Source organism: Drosophila obscura, unplaced genomic scaffold, assembly GCF_018151105.1.
Source record: "Drosophila obscura isolate BZ-5 IFL unplaced genomic scaffold, ASM1815110v1 contig_97, whole genome shotgun sequence".
Taxonomy (NCBI): Eukaryota; Metazoa; Arthropoda; class Insecta; order Diptera; family Drosophilidae; genus Drosophila; species Drosophila obscura.
This window is the reverse complement of record NW_024542891.1, coordinates 1262346-1285113: the sequence shown is the minus strand read 5'-3', so window position 1 is coordinate 1285113 and position 22768 is coordinate 1262346. Positions and strand designations below refer to the sequence as shown.

Below are 22768 nucleotides of genomic sequence, written 5' to 3'. Positions count from 1 at the left end.
AATGGTAAAAGCAAAGCTACGGTCCCTCTTTTTTTGTGTGCTATTTTCCATAGTTTTTGGGCAATAAACAGAGCGAGTTGATCGCTAGATGCTAGACTAGACAGAGTAACAAATTGAAGCTAATTGACAGCTAATTGGCAACACTTTTACTCTCAAACAGCCAGAAGTTGGTCAGGCCATAAGCATATGAATTCAATTGTATCTGAAAAGGATCTATAAAGCGATAGATAGATAGATTAATCGATAGATCGATCTATTATGTATCCCTATTTAGTCTCAGTGTTAAGTAAATTAGGATGTGGATTATACCCCACCATATGTATGATATTCCATCTTAAGATCTCTAACGGAACAAATGGAAGATATAAATCCATTAAAAGAAAGATTTAAGGGTTAGAACATGTACACTCGCCATGTCGCAGTGCCCCTCGGTCATGGGATGATCATTTAGATGAAAATCTCTTCAATCAAATGTTAATCACCAATTTTGTGCGTATTAATCTTTTGGGTTTCCATTTAAAAATTCAGCAAATTTCCAATTAAGAGGGCAACCCCCGTCCTTTCCGTCTTCCACCGCTGGGAAAATGATTTTATTTATGCATAACATATGAATGAATTTATATGCCTAGCGGTGAGAGGCCACAAAAGTGAAACAATTTGAGCATTTTCGTAGCGAGGGAAATGCGGAAAATGTGGATTAATATTTTGTATCTATTTTTTTTTTATAGTTTTACTTTTAAGCAGGAAATGTGTGTTAATATATTATAGGAAAACAGAGTATCTTTTTCGGTTTTATATTAATTGTGGTACTTCAAAGAATGCCTCTCTGTCTGTCTGTCTATTCGAGGGTATCCCCAGTTCGTCCTTTGGCTATCCCATAGATTTTTCCTAAAACTATTTATACACAAAAAAAACATTTTTTGGTGATTCTGTGATTAACTGATTGGATTAAAAGTGTCGGCGAAAAGGTTCCCCAGCACCAAATCAGATTTATACATACATATATATATCAACAGATTTGTATCCAACAGATACATAGATACACGCACACACAGTCGACACATAAGTGTGTGTTTTAGAGCAGTTTTATAGATACGAATCTATTCAATTGTTGATCTTTATTTAGAATGGGGGACTGTGTGGGGGATGTTCTGATTTCATCTCTCTATAAAACCGTATTGTTGGACCCGCCCCATCGTCTATAGAGAACCTCCGCCGATTTGCCGATCGCTGATCGCATTCCAAACAATTTTTCACTGTACATTTTCACCCGCTCTCATCACAAAAGCTCAGTGCATTCTATGATTTTTCCGATTTTTCAAAGTCTTTTGGCTTCTTTTTATACCCGTACTCAAAAAGAGTTTAGGGGTATATTGTATTTGTGGTAAAAGTGAATGTATGCAACGCAGAGAAGGAAACGTTTTCGACCCCATAAAGTAAATATATTCTTGATCCGAGTGGATATAGCCATGTCTGTCAACTAGATCTCAGAGACTATAGAGCCACCAATTTTGTATCCAGACTGTTGTGACCCACGCCGGGTTCACGCGCGCCCCGCCCCCGGGGGGCCCATGGGGGGAACACTTGTGTGCGACTAGGGGCGAGGGCGGTGCCACAAATTACACGACTGAGTACGGGTATAAAAGTAGAGTCGCGTCCACAGAAGCGACTCATACGTCCCTTCTCGTTCTTTTTTTCTTTTGCGCGCGCTGCCAACTTGTTGATTTGCACATTCGACGTCGCGTCTGACATTCGTGACAGCAGCGACACAAAAACCATGCAGAATAAGTTTAAAATTGAATATTGAATTGTTTAGATTGTTTAGAACTGATTTGGTTATCGACTACCAATACTATCGAACTGTTAAAACTTAAACATTCCATTAAATAGGGTAAAATGGTTTAAATAGGCTAGAGATGATCAATTGAAGAGCGAAGATCGATAACTGTATAAAACGTTTAGTAATTGAATCAAGTTTAAGGTTATTTTTAAGAAATTCATCCAAATGTGAGCTGGAATTTAAATAAAAGGATGAAGTGATCATGCATTGCCGACTTAATATCAATTACTATAGCCGATTATTTCACACATCTGAAACGATCATTCATCTTTCAGTTTTTTTTCTCATCCCCTTATAACGGTTATACTGTTATGCATTTGCCATATCACACTTCCGTTAATCCATCTTTCAAGTAGTATATTTTTCCTCTGCTCAGCTCCTCTTCTCGCTATGTTTTTTCGATTTCTGGATGTACATATGTGTATGTACATCCTCCCCGTTCATATTCGTATTTTGTACATTTTATGTGTGTGCAAAATGTTGAAATAATTTCCGCAATTTGTTATACATTTCGTTACCAAAAGAAAGCCACAGATCTCTGCCGCTGCCTCTGCCTCTGGCTGTGCCTGTGGCTCTGCGTCTGCCTTCATTGTTCCCTGCATAGTACGAGTAACTATAATTATTACCCACTTTCCCAACCATGTAATTCGTTTCTCTATACATACATATGTACATACATATATCTATGTATGTATTTTTTCTCTGTTCCGTTGTACTTTTTAGCATTTAAGGGGGCCCCCTTTCTCTGCCACAGACAATCGTCACACGAAGGGGCACACACACACTGAGGGCGCACATCGAGTTGGTCTGGTGTTTGGGGGGCACATCACATACTTGTATATTTACCTGACTTCTCTCTCTCTCTCTCTCTGTCTTTCTGTCCGTCAGTCTGTCTCTTTTGTTATGTATCTCGAATGCGTTATTTACTTATGTTTTTTACAAGTGCAATTGAGGTTACTTTCTATTTAAAAATTAAAGAAAAAAATAAGTACTACGTGCATGCAAATGGTGGAAAGGTTTGGGGCCAGAGACAGACCCAGACCCAGAGCCACAGAGCCGATCATCAGAGTGTGGCCAAATTGTTGGCTTTTTTCTCTCTCTTTGTATCTCTTTCTCTGTGTTTCTCCGTTTCTTCTCTTCAACTTCCACATCTTATCGATGGCACTCTTTAAGTGTAAATTTACGTGCTGCTCATTTATTCCCATGATGTTTTATAACTGAGATTCGGATTCCACTTTGTATCTATTGTGTTAACGAGAGTACCGGTAGTATTTTTTTTTTTTTTGGTCTTCAGTCTTCTCCGCATGCGGAGTGATATCCAGTAATAGGATGGGTATATCCATTCAGTCCATTGTTCTCTATGATCTTTGATCAAAAAAATATCAAAAATAAATAGAAAAAGATTTTCCGTAGTAGAAGTTTTCTGTTGGATCAATTAAGGGGTTGCTCTAGAGGGTATACCATCTGTCTTCTACATTTTTTGGCACCTGTTAGCTAACAATCATCTAATGGAGTGCTATCATTTACGAGACGAGCTACTGTTTGCTTGTTTTCCATGTCTTTTGAGCACATGTTCATTTGTTGGGGGGGAGTATGCCATTGCTACTGTTGGGGCTGTGGCTACTGATATCCATGATATATTTATATTCTGAGATATAGAGGAGTAGCAGCTCCTAGTGGAGTAGAAAACTCTGCTATCCCAGTTGCCTCCTATTGAACACTTGTTGTTATCTTGTGACTTGTCGATACCCTGAGACACACTGCATTAATCCCTTGATTGTTCGCGTTGGGTTCCTAGTACTTTCTTCTAGATCTGTTTTTGTTTTCTTTTTTTTTTCGGTTTCACACACAGCTGGCGGCATGCATCAAAATTTGCCATCATTTCTCTAGCTGTCTACTGTCCAATGTCCACTGCCCTTGTTCTTCCTCTCGAAGATCTCTGCTCTGCTCTGCTTATATCGTATCTCCGAGTAGTATCGCTGAGTACACGATTATATGTTTACTGTTTGTGGGCCACGTTTCGCTTCGCTTCGTTTTGTTTCTGTTCTGTTCCGTTTTGGGATTTTGTTTTTATTTTGTATTTTTATAAATGTGTGGTGTGTGGCCGCCGCCCCCATTTGTATTACTTTGATTACTTTCTTGGCTGCAGAGTCAAATAAATCATTGGGTATTGCTACAATACACTTTGTGGCGTTCAAAAATAATACATGTGCCTCAAGGGGCATTCTGGGCAGGCAGACCATAATATATATCATACGTCAACCATTATGTATTATGTATAATAATAATAATTTTCATAAATATTTTTGTGTTTTTCTCATGAATGAAGACGGGCAAAACAGAAAAAGTATCTTGCACCCTCTCTCTCTCTCTCTCTCTATCCCAAAAAATCAAAACAAAATGTGCCTAAAAAAAAACGCGAAAAACATTTTGTCAAGAAAGTAATTTCTTGGCAGAATAGAACACAAAAAAAATAAACCAAAACAAAATCCCATATCTGTATCTGTATCTATGTATCGCTGCTGTTTCTGTGTGTTGTTTCGAGTGGGCCGTGAAACGTCGCCTCGTCCGTGGACATTATCAGCAATTGCAAATTGTTATAAAAGTAGAGAAAACATTTGCGGAAATATGGGTCATCCTCAATAGATAGAAATCTCTCTCTCTCTTCTCTGGCTCTCGATTCAGAGTCCGATTCCGATCCACTTGTGCTCTGGGCCGTTACTTTGGCGGTGGAGGGAAATAAACGAGCATTAGTGCTGGAATAACGGAATAACCTCCCATTTCAAATACTTTTCTCGTAATTACTATAGCCATGGAAAATCTATGGAATATCTGGAGAAATGGTTCAAAGAGAGAACGGGAAACAATGGGTAAAGCTTGGAAAAAAAAGGGGAGGAAAATATAAGAAAAGAAGAAGACAAATATAAGAATCAGGAAACCTGGTTCCCAGTGCCCAGTAGAAAGCAAAAAGCAGTTTAACAGTGTGGAGTTTTAACCCAATGGAAGACCCTTTTGGACCCTTCTTTGATAGTTTGTCCCTTGGGAAGAAAGAAGACCAACACCATATAGAATCAGTAGTTGTTTTTTTTGTATTTTGGAACCCTTACCAGCGAAACGCGCGTTATGCACAGGACATGTACGCGGTTTTTGTTTTAAATTCTGGGGCAGACTCTTTTGCAGCATTCCCTTATGTGTTTTGAGTCTCGAGTTAAGCATCAATGTGCCGCATCATGTGGTAGAAATAGGGGCAAAGGAACTAAAATTTCGATTCATTTCGATCTAGATATTCATCAGAGACTCATCAGAGAGATTCCACAGCCATGGGAGATGATTATTAAATTGCATTCAGCATTCAACATTCAGCACTTGGCCACTTGGCCGCTTGTCCGCTCCGCTTGCAATTAAATTAAGTTGGAAAAATTAAAATATATATTGAGAATGATTTGTTTTGACAAGTGTCTCAAGAATTCTGTGCTTACGATACTTGGAGTGTTGTTTTGTGGCATTCGAGTATTCTTCAGGTTCAGTTCTTCAGCTCTACAGCTCTTCAGGTTTTTCTTTTCTGTTTGTGGGGCTGTCTAAAAAAGTGTCAGAATCATAGAATTGTGACAGCAAGCACGCGGGACTCATTCTCATATCCCTCCAATTTAATTTCAGAAGCCAGCAATAAAAAAAAAAAAAAATATACACTAAAATTAGATACGTATACACTCGTATTTAGAGATAAAAATATTCTGGGGTGAAATTAGTTGATTTGTGTTTGGTATTTGAGTAAACAGCGGATTCCATAATGTTTTCAATTAATAACAATTGCCGAATGATCGGAACGATGTGTACGGCGAAATGTATGACGCAGAATGTTTCTGTTTCTCAATTTGTATTTTTTTTGTTTTCCAAACTATAACTATGAATTTTTCATTGATTAGCTTATTGTTTTTCCACTTCGATTGAGTGATTTATTAAAGGGAATCAATTGGGCTTGAGGCTTAATTCCCATAGAAGAAAGATTCATGGACTGAAAAGTTACTCAAAAGTGGACTTTAAGCAAAAACAATTGAAGAAAGAACGGAAATACCTTGAGTTTATTTATTGGCTGGGAACATTCTTCCGTTTGCATGTTGATTACTTTCAGCAATGATAACGAATCCCATCGCCATGTGCCACCACTTGATGTCGTCATCGGAAGTGATTTATTCATCGAACGACCCGACCACTCCCGCAATAGACCGAAGCCTAGACGATCCCCCCTTTTTTTTGTTTTTTTTTTTTTTTGTTTGCTCGTTTTGCCCATTCAAGCATAAAATAAATCTAATTTTATCCGAAATAAACGTCACCAGATCACGCTCCATCGCCAGCGATCTACAATATGTGCTCTGCTCTTCCTACTAGGTGACACTCGTACTTCTCGAATTCGCGAAACCACTAGCCCCAAAGCCCCATACCCAATCCAATCCCCAAAAAAAAGAGCACGTCCCATGGGTAGGGACTCTTCTTCCTGTGTCATGTGTCTTACATCAATCTAATGTACATTTCACGGCATACGGAATGCCATGCCGCAACAAGTTCTAGATGCTTGTGTGCACGTAATTGGAATGCAAATTACTTAATTTTCTATGGATTTTCCATACAAAGTTTTTATTTTTTTGATGGCCCGAAAAGCACAAACAATTATACAAGGCATTAAGGCCGCATTAACACTTCCGGTTTAGCAGCTTTAAAAAAAAAAAAAAAAACCAGCAACAAAATACCCTGATTACTACGATTGCAATCGAAAAGGTTTCCCAAAGTTTCGTTTTTGGACTCTGAAAAGAGAACACGTGTTTCCTTAGGCTCGCGCGATGAACTTCAAACCCCACCCCACACACACACACACTCATGCAGGGTGGGGTGGGGGGTAAAAAGCATTTCAGTTCGTTCGCGTGGTAACCGAGGTAACCCCCCCAGAACCAGAAGGCATTAAACTCATTATGGAAACTTGTTTTAGTGGTGTGTTGTTGTTGGGGGGGATTGGGCGAATGGGAATGAATGCGAATGGGAAATGCTCGTGCGACTTATGGGGTGTTGGTACGGTGGACCCACTCAGCAGTTTTCGTCTCTGGGGGGTTGCCAGAGATCTTGTTTTCGGGCGCAAACATTTCCATGGAGATTATTATATTTTCGGAAACTCCATCTGCCACATGTCTCTCTCTCTCTCTCTGTGTGTGTGTGTGTGTTGTGTATTTGTATGTGCTGCAGACACGCATGCGCTGAATGCGCGCTGTCATCATGGGGCTGTTGCCATGCGCAGAGCCAGATATCTGAGCATACCCTTGCTTGCTTCTTATTTTTGCTTTGGAGTTTTGGCACACATGTGGCTCTCAATGAGAGAATGGAGCAAAATGGGGGCACATGCTGCATGAATTGCAATGAATACAGAATATTCTCACTAGTTTCGGACAGACGATTAATGGCCAAAAGATATTTTTGTACATTTTTTGGTGGCCATAAAAGGAGGTTTCTTTTGTGGAATCTTGAATGAACTTTTTCTTCTTCTTTTTTTCCCTCTATGCCAATGCGAAAGATTCGTTACGAAATATGATCCTTTTAGAAGTTCACAGCAGGAGCAGGAAGATGAGGGGGGACGGGATCAAAGTGTATCTCAGGGTTCGGGTTCGTTCATTTTCCATCTTCCACCCTAATGATCCGCTTCACTGCTGCCTCCACTCAACTCTTTCGGACGAGTCTCGTCTCTCGAGTTCGCTCATTTTATGGCGCTGTAATATGTGCCGGGCCTCGTTTCCTTTTTGCTCCCTTTACTCTTTGTGTTTTTTTTTTTTTTTCTTCTGTTTTTTGTTCCCCTTTTAGTAGCTTTGCCGCGTTTCTACTTTGTAAGAGCCTCTTCGTTGGAATTCATTCAACTTTGGCGATCTGCTCTGTATTTGTTGTTGTTTCATTTCATTTCGTTTCGTTTCGTGTTGTTTCTGTTGCTAACTTATGAATGATCCCAAAGATCCCCAATGATCACGATCATGATGATGATGATGATGATGCATTTGTGTGTCCACAAATAGAATCACGCGCGCCTTTAATTTCCGTTGCAATTTTTGGCACCCTAAAGGGGGAAGTCTCTCCGCTCTGCTCCCGCTCTCTTCCTCCCTCATAGAAAGGTGGGGAGGGGGGATGGCGATGGGACACACGTAACGACGTTTTCATTGAACCTTCCAAATACAGCAACGACCCCCGTCTGCTCACTCACTCACTCGCTATGCAATATTCCAAGCAATTCCCATTTAAATTTCATTCCCATTACAATGTCAATTCCATTCAGTAGCTCCTCGGGGATTAAAGCGCGGCGTCGCCTCTCCATTCCACAATATTCCTTGCGATTCCCATTTCAATTTCAATTTCAATTCCATTCAGGCGCCGCCGCCGACGTCTTTGCAAATTTTCGCGATTCAATGCGCAGCGCGGCGCCTCCTCATCCATCTCCTCGTAAATCACACGCCCCCAAGCACCCGCATAGCCGCCTAGACGGAGGGGGGGTGATCTAGAGTGGGCGTGACATATCATTTGAATACTAATTTATTTTGCATTTGCCCAAAGGAATACAATAACTTCAAAGTGAGAACAACAAATTACACTCGACTCGAAATTCCAAAGAGTTATCTTCGTGGTTCGGGTTCTCTCCATGACAGAGGGCGGAGGAGGGGTACGGGTGAGCACATGGAGCCGGCGCGCTAGGCACGAACTGGTACCTGTTTTTCGTGTCTTTTATTTGTTTTATTTTGTCTTTAATTTATAATTTTGTTGTTGTTTTTTTGCTTCTCGTTTTCGTTTGCCCAAAAACGAGAAACTGTCCAGATTCCCCAAAAGATTTCCATTCACAGGGGCAAGCCAGTCATTGAGTGGTTTTCCAGTGAAAGCCAAGAAAAGAAAACTGGATGCTCCGTAGAGAGGCGAACAAAAATCCCCCCTTCATTGATATGCGTATTTTGTGCATCGTGAATAAGGTTTTAAGAGGAGCAAAGAGATTCCGATTGATTCTCTTTCGTCGTCATACCATTTAACTTTAAGGAGTTGTTTTTACGCCAATAAAAGCTTAAAAAATATTTATACGATTTCTTGGAAGCAGCATGGATCACATGCCCGTGTTCTTCACCCTTTCAAAGGTAGAAAATACTCACTCTGCTCGTTCCAAGCTTTATCAACATGTTATCGGTACAGACAGTTCCAAGGTGCTGCCCCCCCGAATATTATGGCGTTTGTGGAAATTCAAGGGAAACGAAATAGTAAAAAGATATATCAACAGCATCTGAAGTTCAAGGGAAAAGATTTTTGGCCAAGTTTGCTTTTGGTTATGGCCATAATCCATAGAGAGAAGAGAACAGAGTGGAACATACCCTCCTCTGGTGGTGGGTAGGTAGATCATTCATATCTTATCTAAATAGGAAGCAACTGGATGTGTTTGTGTGTTGTGGTGTGGTGGGGGCTGGTGGGGCCACGTGGTCCGAGCCTGCCCTAGGCTCTGCGGCGAAAAAGATAGCAAACGCAAGCGAACAAAAATCGAATACGAATTCGCCGTATTCCACTTATCAGAGAGTCGAGGCGAGGCGAGGCGAGGCGAGGCAAGGCAAGTCGAGTCGAGTCGACTCGATGATGATTCACTGTGTCGTCATCATCGGCCATAGCGTCGTAGTAGCCTCAAAAGTGAATTGGTATGACTCTGGGTTTTTTTTTGTTTTGCTGGGTCTTGGGTGTTGCTTTCTTCCCGCGTTTGCCAGCTAATCGTTCGTTTAGTTCGTTTTCAACTGCAAGTGCAAGCGGTTTGTGCTTTTCAACGCGATCAATAGCGCAGAGACTCACTTTTACAACTGGATAAAATCTAATCTATCTAAATCTAAATTAATGTAAAGGAATAACAGTGTCAGTGTCGCGTTTTTATGCACCATGGGTTTCAATCTCGAGGAGTTCTTGCAGTTTCATTTACAAAAATTTTGTAGGTCAAATCAACATCAACAACAACAACAACAACGAAAAATGATAAAAACAAAACAAAACAAAAAACTAATTCCAACTTTCATCCGCTTTTCTTTCAGATGACAAGATGCAACAGCAGTGTAATCCGAATAATAACAACAACAATGCCAATAACGGTAACACCACTGGCCACAATTTCAACAACCATCAAAGCAACGGTGGCAACACCAGCAACAACAACAACGGTGGCAAACGCTGCCCCGGAAAGTATTCCAATAGCAATTGCAACAACGGCAATATGCCTGCCTACAACAACAACAACAATAACAAGAATGGATCCCGCAAGAATCGCTACAACAACAACAACAATCAGAATCACAATCAAAATCAAAATCAAAAGCAACGTCACTTCTATGGCAATTCGCAAAAGCGAATCGATGGAGCAGGCGGCGATATGGATTCCACTCTCAATGTGGAATCGCAACCACAATCCTGGCGCAACTACGGCGGACACCATCTGGTGAATTCTTCATGCATCGAAGGTGAGTGTTTGGCAGAGAACAGAACAGTGCCGAAATCTTACAAGTACTTTTGGATGGGGAATCACACAAAGGATATGACTCTTCATTTGCTTTCTTGCTCCCATCACTTTCACATTGATGCACAAGCGAATGCTGGCAAAGAGAATGCCCGGGAATTGTACGCATTTTGCAGAAAGTCTCAGCAAGAATTGGCAAAAGGGATCATCTGTAGAGACGCCAGGCCATAGAGCGGAAAGTTGTGGTGTTTTGTTTTTCAGAAGTTACTCCCACACTTGATTCTCGGTTGAACTATATTGGCCAGCAACAGCTACGCCCTGAGATACACAGACACAGACGCTGATTCATTTCCATTTCCATGCCGATTACGAGTCGCCTTTTTGTTTTGTTTTTGGTTCATAAAATTCCAAGCAAATCAAGCGACCGGCATCTACAAAATGAATCACACATACAACAACAACAACAACAAACCAAAAAATCAACGTCATCGATGGGAACGGGTATCGTATCGTCACTTGTGGTCGTGGGCTGTACTTTTTAACTGATTTGGCTGTGGATCTAGCTCTGATTATGTGCATGTTGTTGTTGCATCTTTGGGTCAGAGACAGAGACAGAGCCAGTGGTCCCAGCACAGCAGTGGGTGAGTGAGGGGGACTGGACGTTAATTAGGCAAATGCGTTTGATTGGAATGGCCTCCTTCCCACGAAACGCATCTGGTGGCCTCTGATGGACTGCCCGTCGCTTACAGATGAACGAGTACGAGTACAGTCTCGTCGAGGGAATTCTAGTGGGAGGTGCTCCAGTAGATTGTTGATTGTCGATTGGCAGGGAGCAAAACATACCAAACTTTGCATTTAATTCATGCGTAATCATTTATTTGGGTCGACTATCTATCCATCCATCTACCTATACCCATAAGTAGCCACCCCGTAGGGTGGGTAAACCTCAGTTATCAACATTTTTCAATTGACTCTTGACCACAGGCGGAGACACAGAGATATCGTTGGTTTACAGAGATAGAGAGAAAGAGTGCTGGTGCTGCTGCCGCTTCTGTTTTGCTTCTATTTATATACGCTGTCTGGTTGCCCGATTTACAGAATATACAGAAATTGCAAAGGTTCTGCTCGGCACGTTTCTGCTCATAAATAGGAAAATTGCAGGAAATCTTCGCTTAAGCTTAATGAACCTCAGATCGAAACGAAGCGCGCTCAAGATAGTAGCAGCAATAGCAGCAGCAATAGCAATGATGGGGACATAAATGTGACGCAATGTTGGGAGGGGATGACGAAGATATTCTCTCGTAGAAATACAAATAATTTTATTGGGAGACCCAGTCCCGCTGCCTGCTATCGCTTTCGCTTTCGTGCGAAATTCCTCCCATTAAAAATCAATTCAAAATTCGGACGAAAAAAGATTTAAACAAAAAAAAAACACACACAACAATAAAGCGAAATTAAATAAACAAACAAAAGCGATTGGGCGAAAGAAAGGAAAGGTAGAACAAGTCGTAAAAAGCCAAACAACAACAACAAAAACGCCAAATTCAAAACATTTAAATGGAACTCAAATACTTAATCAAAATAATTTGTTCAGTTTCATAATTTCATAATTTATGCCGAAACATAAATTTCTTTCCTCTTATTTACATTTCTATGTGTGCGGTTGTTTTGCACCTGATTGATCATGCATAGATTATATAATCGACTTACATTTCCTCTCTTTTTTCTCTTGGCTTTTCATCCTTAAATATCCCATAAACCCGCCCGTACATTCTATATGACTTATACCCTCCATGTATGTTTAACCTTATCCAATTATTGTAATTATAATTATATACATTTTGTTATAATATAAATAGTTTAGCGTAAAGCGTAAGAAAGGAATGAGCAAACTCTCTGTAACATTAGGCTGACAATTTTCACCTTTTACATGCTATTTTGTTGTTGTTTGTTTTTTGATTTTGGCATGAAGCGTGAAAAAAACATTCCAGAATCGTCGTTGTTTTTTGTTTTCAGTTATTTTCTGTTGTTATCGTGCGTCTCCATATACATACATACATACATACTGTGTGTACATATTGTAGATTTTTATATATATTTATTGTATTATTGTCAGGGCGTGATGATGGGGCGGGAAGAAAGCTAAGACGCAATACACCTCTACGTCGACTTGTAGAGAAAGCAGCAGCAAAATCAGCTGATTAGCGCGCAGATTTTTCATCATTTAGACCATTTTTTTTTTGTGTATGTGTGTGTGTTTTTTATTTGTATTTAAATGTGTGAGTGTTGGATTTTAGATTCGATTCGATTCGATTTTATTTGCCAGCGTATCAGGTGTATTATTGGTTATTATTGGTGTATACTCTCTCGGTATAGTGCGGCAATCAGACGTCGGGGTTCGATTGGGTTCGGGTGTTTTGGTCAAACGATGAACTACTGATAATCGCAGACACCAGCAGCAGCACGACACAGTGCGAGAGAATCGACAGAATCGAGAGTATCGAGCACTTACATAACTGATCGTTTTGTCATTGATTAGCACTTGGCCGGAACCGAAACCGAGACCCACACGACTCTAAAGTATACCCCGATCGACCGCTCACATCAGGAAATACAAAACACTGAAAGTTGCACAACTTTTTGGGATGGAAATTTGCACTCGAACGTTAAATCATTAGAGATATTCTTAGCTTGTGTGTCCATGGCTTTGGCAGAGTAGGAGGAGATTATTAATCATAATCATCTATATGGTAGACTCTTGAAGCAAACGTAACCTCGAGTTCCACTTACCCAAAGATCGGAAACCCTCCTCCAAGCCACAGAGCCAGTAGCCAGTATTCAATTAAAAGTTTATACCCCCGAGAGATGTAATAAAGCCAGCCAGCCAGCCAGCAGCCAGTCGTCTTATATGGCCCACAAAGAGCCATTAGATAATTGTTTTGGCCAAGAAATGAGCGAAATTAACGCCTCCAAACGGATGAAAAATGTCTGTCTGTGGCAAAAGGCATCTGTGGCATTCGATGACTGCAACCGCCAGACGCATTTTTCACGCCCTGTTGAATTTCTCACACTCGGCTCGGCTTTAAGGCCTACAATCAGTGTCTCTCCATTTGTGTAGATACTCGTATTCCATGTTCAGTGCTGGCTGCTGGCTGCTTGCTCCATTCTTCCCCTCCATTGACGGGTTGTACTCGTAATTGGAATCTTAAGGAAACTTGAACTCATTTGCGGTGGTGCCAACTAACGGTGGGGCCATATGCCACACGCACTCGATTGATAGTAACGCACGTATAGTGCGTTTCATGCATGTAGTAGCAGTTGTGACCTCAATCAACGTGCTTCATTTGCCATTATCTAAGCAAGCGATAACTAATCGATAAGTAACTCGATTCCTTATCGTTGTGTGACTTAATGACTCTTTTTACCGATAATTAGTATTTTCGGTTCGATAACCGATTGTTGAATATCTGTAGTAGTTTTGTGTCCATTACTAATAGCATGCCATACCATTATGTTCGATTTATTTCGATAAATAATCGAATGATGTAGCTGTGATCGATATGAGACCCGATTCTGTAGCTCAAGCTTGCAACTGGTCGGATATCCATCGCTTATATTGAAACATTTTATCAACTGGCACACCGCACACTTGCGAAACGCACTGTACACACATATTTCACATTCCTGCTCGCATTATTAACCCATTAAAGAGTGCTGCTACAGACGGACACCTCTCGAGACACATACATATGTATGTACATATGTATGTACATTTGTGTGTGTGCATTTGTAACATGGAATGGTAAAAAAAAAAAGAGTGCTCACACTTTAGTTATTGCTATTGTGATTGCGGTCCACAATCATCAGCTTCATCCTCATCATTATCATCATGTTTCGCATTTCTTTAAAATATGTAGCTCTGTGAAATAGCTCTTTGTATCTCCCGACTTCGACTCCGACTCCGACTACGACGCTCTGTCTCGACATCGTAGCCGCCGGCAATAGTCAAGGTTAACATGTTTGCCATTTAATCCACGGGCGTTTACCCAATGTCTGTGATCTCTCTGTGATGAGATGTGACCAAAGATCGCGTGTGATCTCGCTACCTGCTTGCTACATTGTACAACAGTCCACAGTGCTAGTCGTCAGTCGTCAGTTTTCTACACGATCCCCAAAGATCAACGATCTGTGATCAGTTTTGCATTTAGCTCTACAGAAGACAGTTCCTCACTTTCGGGGATTCTAAAATGGGCTACTATTATGGGGAAATATACAAAGAAAAGAAAAGCTTTTCATTGCTTTTCTATGTTTCCCCAGGAAGAGTATGGGACCTCGACGTTTTGTTACCTGCATTTTCACCACTTTAATTGAAAGATAAATATTGTTGGCAAAATATTCACCGTTATTAGACCCCCCCCCAATAACAACACAAAGTGCCATAAAGATTAATCAAATCCTAGGCTATTTTGGTAAGTAATTGTTGTATGTCAAAATACTGTGATAGAATGTGTAGAATGATAAGGAAACTTAAGGACTTTGGGCCAATACCAGGGAATTATCTAATAGTTACAACCAAGTTTAGGAGTTTAAACGTACATATGTGCATACATATATGTATGTATCAGTTGCATATTGTTTTAAGTTTTTGTTTTATGGCTCTGGCTCGTTGTTAAATCTCTTTTTTTGTGTGTTCGTTGTGTGTCTGTGACCTCAATGCAAAAAAAGAGACCCCCCCCCTATATATGACTCTCTGTTGTGTATATATTATAGGTACATACATACATACATATGTATGTACATATATGCATGTATAGTTTATATTTGATTAATAAAACTCATATTAGTTTACATTAAAAGCAAGCCATAGTCGGACCATAACCAGGGGCTGCCCATATCTTTGTATCTACATACTCGTATCTACGGCTATGGGCACATGGATCGAGGGGAAGCATCCACACACACACACACAGCAGTGTTTGTTGTTAGGGATCGGTATGGTATGGTATGGTATGTGTGTTGTGTTGTGACATACGTGAGCGTGTTATGTTCACTCACAATTAACTATCGCGATGGATGTTTTACGAGTATTATCGTTATTGTTATTTTTATTTCTTTATTTTCTAAAGCTCTTTTTTTTGTTTTTTTTTTGGCCCAGAGCCTCATTAAAAATTCACAAGACCACAATTGCGAGTCGAGTGGACGACTCGTCGTACTTCGTAATTGCTGGCTGTGTGCGGCGTGGCTTTTTGTGAGGGTTTTGTGTCTTGTGTGTGTCTTGGCACAGGAAGCGCCACATAAAGTCACGAAGGTCAGCATATAAAACAGAATACAAAATCAAAATCAAAACCAAACAAAATGGTATGCATGCGCCCCTGCCACCCTGCCAACCCCCCAGGGATGCTGTTCTATGGGGTCGGTGGCGGGGGCGATGATAGCTTGCTTGCAAAAATGGGTCATCCCTGTGACGTATGCATTGTGGGAGTCGAATGCGTATTAGGTAATCGATAAACTAATGAAATTGCGTCACTGGAAAGCAAATTCATTGCTGAAATGATAAAACTAATGCATAAATATAGACTTATCTTGTCAGTTGACTGCCCTGCTCTGCCCTGCCCTGGCCTGTCCTGTCTTGTGCTGTGCTGCCCCGTGCGATAACTAATTAAATATATACATATCAATGCGTATAAAGTGCTTTATGTAATTTTACATGGAACAGGCAATTTTTGCGCGGGAATCTGTGTTATGGGAAGGGGCTGGCTGGCTGGCTGGCTCAGTTCATTTGCTGCCAAGCAAATATTTATGATTTCATTTGATTTGTTTCTATACATTTGTATTCGGGATTGCCCCGTTTAGTGGATTGCAGCTTGGAGCTGATTAGATGTTAGACTTCCACTTGACAACGACGACGACGAAGACGAAGACGAAGACTCACACACGCGCAAAGGTGTGTGGAGGGGAGAGACAATCACGACATTTCCTCGGCCACTAGTCCGTGGCCTGTGGCTGTTGCTATTGCCCCGTTGGTAACTGGAGTCGGGACGAACGATTGGCCATCTTATCGGTGCCCGGTAACCAAATTTTTTGGTTGTCTAGCCCCCAGACCCCGGCGGACCCCCCCAAAGCGTACGAGACGGTCAGACATCCTTTTGCTTTCCCATTGGATTGGTTAACATTTAGCAGCACACTTTCAGATAACTGATATACGAGTATTGTGTGCGTCTCTGTCCTTAGATGATGATGATGGTGACGGCATCTCTACTGGAGTGCCCGGAGTAGCTAGTGCTTAACATTAAATCTAATCAAACATTGGCCGCATCACGAGCTCCATATCCATGCTGTGTATGCTCAAAGATTATCATTTAAGCTGCGGACATGCGTTTGTCCCGCTTATTTGCCTAAGCAATCTTATCGGTAGACGTTTTTTTTAAGTGGTTTTTGGCCAGGTTTTTTGTGTGTTGGTTTTTTTTTTTTTGGTTTCTCCAAAGGTTAAGGTCTGCCCGCATGGAGGGAGAGAGAGGGAGGGAGATTACTCATGGCACGCCAAAAGTATATTCCCAAAGGCTTGCAGGACAGGACAGGGCAGGGCATGGCAGGGGGGTTTCAATGCAGGATAAAACCAAAATTCTAGATCAGTGCCCATGGGGGGAGGGCTTGGGGGCATACTGTGCGTGTGTTCGTGTGTGTTTCGCTGTGTTTACTTCTTAATCAGATGTATATTATATGCACACACACACACACACATACATATGTCACACATATGATATATTTCAAGGCTGTTTGGAGAGTTTGGCGCGTGCGTTAAGCCGATGCGCACTCAAAGGCAGCGGCGATAAAGCGATGTTATAGGGCCCCCCTCTGCCCCCTCCATAAATGTGTCCAATTTTGTTGAAGCTTTCGGAAGCTCCCGGTGACAGCTAATTGTTGGGCTTCTGGGCCATTCAGGCCGGGCCCAAAAGTGCTGGCCACGCCCTATCTAATCGGTAACCACGCACACAGCACTCCAAATACGTGAGGAACATACGCTAAACACACACTCGCATGTAAACCATAATTCGAGCCAACCGATACGAGATATCATTTCTCCCAGCAGCAAACGATGACGATGGATGGATGGATGGATGGATAAATGATTCTGTATGCTGCTCACGTCTGGGTGCTTAGTCCGGGGCAGCGTCCTTCGGCTCTGCCGAAGTCAACAAACCCACCTCGTCGCCATATGATTTATCTATGCGCGTATTGAAAGTCAATTGGTGCCTCCCCCGCCACCGACCACCGACCAGCACGCCACACACATCTATGAATTCATCTACGGGTAGTAGTTATTTACGCGTCGGTAGAACTTCCCTGCCCGTCTCGAAAGATGAGACAAGCTCCTCGTGCATAAAAAATTATTAAGGAAATGCTTTTCACTCTACACTTTAAACGAGGAAGCGCAGGGGGCTAGCAGCTGACGGCGGCTAATGAGTGCAGGAAATGCAATGCGAAATGTTAGATAAGAAAGTTTTAGGGGACGTTAGAGACGTCACAAGACCCGCTGCTGACTTGTCTATTGTGACAGTTTGACAAGGTTGGCAGGCGACACTCGATGACAGATTGCTCTACTTGAGAGAGATCTGCGCAATCGAAAGCCGTGACCATGAATGAGAAATTTCCCATATTCAGATTAGGGGTGCAAATGTGATGCATTATGGAACATTAAGTTGACGCCCCCGAAGAACAGGTGTATCTATATTATAGCCATGTGATAACAATCGATAAATATCGATACGCATTTGTTAGATTTATTTAATGATAAATTTCGATTAAGAATCATTTATTTGTGGTATATCGATATATTTCATTTAAATTTCTCGTAAAGTTTGTCCCGTAGAGACTTATCCCACTTATCCCTTAACATCGTTTGCTCAGCCCCAACCCCTTTATACCACCACGTCCCCAACAACCGAACCCACTTATCTCTGTAACAACAGGTCAAGCCAGCTTGCCGGCCAGGTTCTACGCGTGTGCCCAGCCAAGCACCCCCCGCCCGATCAAAAAAAAAAACAAAATCCGTCGCTTGGCAACAGCTCTCCACCCCACAACAGCCCCAACGCCAGCGCCAGCCCCAGCCACCAGCCGATTCCATTCCACACTCCGCCCAATAAAACAACCTGACCCCACACCACCCCACCCCCCGCAGCAGCTTTTATTTGGCTTAATGGGAATGATGGAAAGATGATGAGCTAAACGCGGAAGCCGACGACACAGCGTCTCGTCTCGTCTCGCATACACGTCGCGGAACGTAGAACTCTTAATAAGCGATGAAGCAGGAGGAGGCGGCCGAGGCGGCCAAGGCGGAGACAGATCATAAAATCAGAAAATGTTTATAATTGTAATTCCCAGCAGCAACACACTCACACACAGCCCAGAACTATCCCGAAAGCTGAAAACCCGAAAAAATAACAAAAGCCATAAGATGGAACCTTCGCACATGCCTCAATTTCCAGTCGTGCGTAACCGTAACCGTAGCCCAACACCTCCCCCACCCCCCCTTCCCGATCCCATTCCATGCATAAATCAAAAATCCACACACGCGAAAGCCTAAAACAAATGACGGAAAAACAATGAAATGAAAACGAAAAGTGAAAGAGAGATAGAGATAGAGAAGTGTGAGTGTGAGTGTGAGTGCGAGTGTGTGGGAGATTTGTATGGTGGGGTGGTGGGAGGGGGTAGAGAAACAAAAAAGCACGTGGCGACTGTTGATGTTGATAAGCCTCTCCCATAGCACCACACCACACCACCCCACGATCGTGTTTGGGTTCGTGATCGTGTACGAGTTCGGGCTTCTGTCTGTCTGTGCGTGAGAGAGTGTAGTGTATATGTGTGTGTTCATTTATGTGAATGGGTGTGTGTTACCACCACCCCTACATTTCCCCCTCATCCTTTCATACATACAATTAACTCAATTTATATTGATTTTAATTTAATTTCTTCATCGTTTTCGTTGTAGACAAATTCCTGGGCCAGCACAATCCGGCCCACCGCAACAGCACCAGCAGTGAGACCACTAGCGAGGACATCTGCTCCAGCCGGGAGCAGATCCACAAGCCCAAGGCTGACCACAACAATGCCTCCAATGGGGCCAGCAACAGCAAGCCACACTCGAAGCGGCAGCAGAAGCAGTCGCTGGGCAGGAATCCTGGACAGCAACAGCAGCAGCAGCAGGACCAGAATGGCCACATCAAGGCAGCTGCAGCAGGTGCAGCTGGATTCAACAAAACCAAGCAGCAGGGAAGTGCTGGCAAGTGGCGCCAGCAACAGCAGCAACCGCAGCAACCATCACAACAGCTGCAGCAGCAAAAGCGCGGCAGCAACAAGAAGCAGCAGCAGCAGGGCAGCAACAAATGGTGCAACAGCAATAGAGGCAGCAGCGGCACACATGGCAGCGGGGGCGCCGGGAACAGCTGCAACAACAGCAACATGAACATGAGCAAACCGAGCGGCAACAAAAATCGCAATGTGGCCAAGAATCTGGCCAACTCCTGTGGCAGCAGCAGCTTCTCGTCCTCATCGTCGGCCCTCAGCTCGTCTGCTGGTAGCTCTCCGAACAGCTCGCCGTACGCGAATGGCAACCGGAAGCGTGCCAGTGGCGGCGATCAGTGGCGCCATTGCAACAACCTGATGCTGCAACAGGGCCAGGTGAACGTGAACTTCCTGGTGCCGCCGCTGCGGCAGCGCGAGCAGTTGAAATTGGACGACCAGGAGGTGATCGAGCGGCTGCGCCCCCACCTGATTGACCAGCACCTGCTGCGTGTGTACGGCTTCCCCGTGGAGAGTGTGGTGCACGAGGGCGCCATCGAGATCTTCAAGTGCATGCCGAATATGAATATGGCCGCCGCCCGTGCTATGTCGCTGACGCTAGAGCGGGAAATGCAGTACCGTGAACAGGCGCCGCAACCCGTTATCAACTACGATGACGGCCTTCCCACGGAGGAGTCACAGGCGGCAGCAGCAGCCGCTATACAGATGGGCATGGTATGGGAATGGGAGCCAACAAATGCTTCACCATCTCCACAGACTCGGGCAACAGTTCGCCGAGCTCGCTGGACTCGGAGTCCGGCGAGTGGAGCGGCAGCGAAAGCGGCGAGTCGTCGTCGGCGGGCACAAGCAGGCCGGAGATGAAGTACTATCAGTACGCCAACAGTGTTCACGCACATGTGGACCGCAGCCTGGCCAAGCCGTGTGCCCGCTGCAAGCGTCACTTCCTCGTCGATGAGATGACCGGCGAGTATCTGACGCGCGAGGAGTGCGTTTACCACGAGGGCAAGTACAATCGATTCTACGATGGCACCTACATCGGACGCTGGACCTGCTGCAATGCCACCGACGAGTCAGCCGAGGGCTGCAGCCAGGGCGAGCTGCATGTGTGGACTGGCTCTGCAGTGGGCGTCAACGGACCCTACTACGACTTCGTGCGCACCCAACCAGCAGCCCCCGGGGGCTACAACTTTGGGCACACACCGTCGGTGTACGCCCTCGACTGCGAGATGAGCTACACGGGCCGTGGCCTCGATGTGACCAAGGTGTCGCTGGTGGCCCTCAACGGGCAGCTGGTGTACGAGCACTTTGTGCGCCCCGACTGCGACATCATTGACTACAACACACGCTACTCCGGCATCACGGAGCAGGATCTCCGCTCGGGCGATGTCAAGTCCCTCGCCGAGGTGCAGCGCGACCTGCTGCAGCTGATCAGCGCCGACACCATCCTGATCGGCCATGCTCTGGACAACGATCTGCGAGCTCTGCGCATCGTCCATCACACGCTGATCGATACCTCGATCACGTTTCCCCATGGCAGCGGATTCCCCTTCCGTCGGGCCCTGCGCCTGCTCACCAAGTACCACCTGCACCGCGAGATCCAGTGCGGGGATGGGACAACGGGTCACAGCAGCTTCGAGGATTCGCGCGCCTGCATGGACCTCATGCTGTGGCGTGTGCGTCGTGAGCTAGATCCCACATGGCGCTGGCAGGGATAGGATCGAAGATCGACAATCCACAATCTAAGATGGAAGATCGAGAATGCGGATGCACACAACTGGGGTCGTGTGCATAGTTGGGCGGGTTATTTTAGTTACATGTAGTTATTATAATATTGGGATGGGTTTCTGGGGGTAGGGCTTAGACCCTTTGTGTGGGCCCATGGGGGACGGGGACCCACCCACCGCTTAGTCGATAACCCATAGATATATTTTATATTCAAATCTCAGAAGTGTTTTCGAAATGTTTTGCAGTAGCGAAGGGGGGGCAGCGAAGGCTGCCCTGCCCGCATTGCCGATGAAATAGTTCACAAATCAAATCAAAGTAATGACAAAAACGTTGATGAATAATAAAAAGTAAAACACACAAGAAGAAAAGATATATCTATATACATATACATTTATATATATATATGTAATTCGTAGGCGTACTATATTTATACTCTATATAGAACTTTAATCTACATATATGTAAATACAAATATAGTTTTTTTTTTTTATTTAATTAATTTTTTTTTCGAACCACAAGAAAATGTACTGAAGTTTTAGCTGTGATGTTTTTTTTCACTTTCTCACATATTTACACGACAAAAAAGAAACAAAACAAAAACAAATATAAAAACAAAAAAGAAGAAAAGCCACAAAAAAAAGAAAAGAAAATACAAAAAGATATATGTATAAACATACATATGTGTATATACATATATATATCTAGAGAGGAAGGGTAACCGAAATGCCTTTCATATTTTGTTCGACCAAAACTTTCGACAACAACCACAACAAATCACTCCATTTATCACGATATATTTTTAGTTTCGTTTTCTTTAACATTTAACATTATTTTAATTTTTTTATTTGACAAAAAGTACGAATGAAGCATCTCATATATCAAAAACAAAACAAAAACAACAAGAAACGACGGAAGGAAAGTTAAAAACTTTCCAAAAATTTAACTACTTTATACACTATGCATAAATGTAAGTTAGGTTCTGCCCCTGCCCGCGCCACCCTCCACCCCACTAAACGTAGCTCTTTACTTTTTTTTTTCTTTTTCAAGGATTAAGTATAAATATTTATTTAACGATATCGCGCACACACACAAAACTGTTCATTGAAGATTCTTCAAGTGTATGATGATTTTTCACATTGAACTTCGAACTTCTCCATTTTAGGCTTAAGAGTCCCCACACCCCCCAGCAAGTTATTAAATATGATTTTCTATACAAGAAAAAAATCCAAATATATATGTATCTATGACAATGAGCGATTGGCTCCACTTTGCCAGCACCCCCATTGCTGATTGGGTGGGGGTGGTGAAGTGGAGTGGCACCCGAGGAATGAAATTCTTCATTCGATTCGACAATTGATGTTCCTAGTAGTGGAAAGCGCGCGTACACACACACACAGAATAAAACAATT

The 22768-nt window shown here is 43.0% G+C and overlaps 1 protein-coding gene across 4 annotated transcripts in view; it reads left to right on the top strand.

Annotated features, from left to right (window-relative positions):
- Positions 1-21496, top strand: part of LOC111066220 (uncharacterized protein DDB_G0283357) — a 34387-nt gene extending 12891 nt beyond the window's left edge. For 2 of the 4 annotated variants that reach the window (XM_022354651.2, XM_022354652.2), the window contains exons 2-3: positions 9916-10338; positions 19324-20580. In XM_022354651.2, coding sequence (XP_022210343.2) covers positions 9916-10338; positions 19324-20495 — 1595 coding nt within the window. In that variant the 3' untranslated portion in view covers positions 20496-20580. Of the gene's footprint in view, positions 1-397; positions 403-9664; positions 9816-9915; positions 10339-19323 lie in introns of those variants that run through there. The other 2 variants (XM_041596191.1, XM_022354653.2) reach the window with 2 other exon arrangements.
- Positions 21497-22768: the final 1272 nt, after the last annotated feature.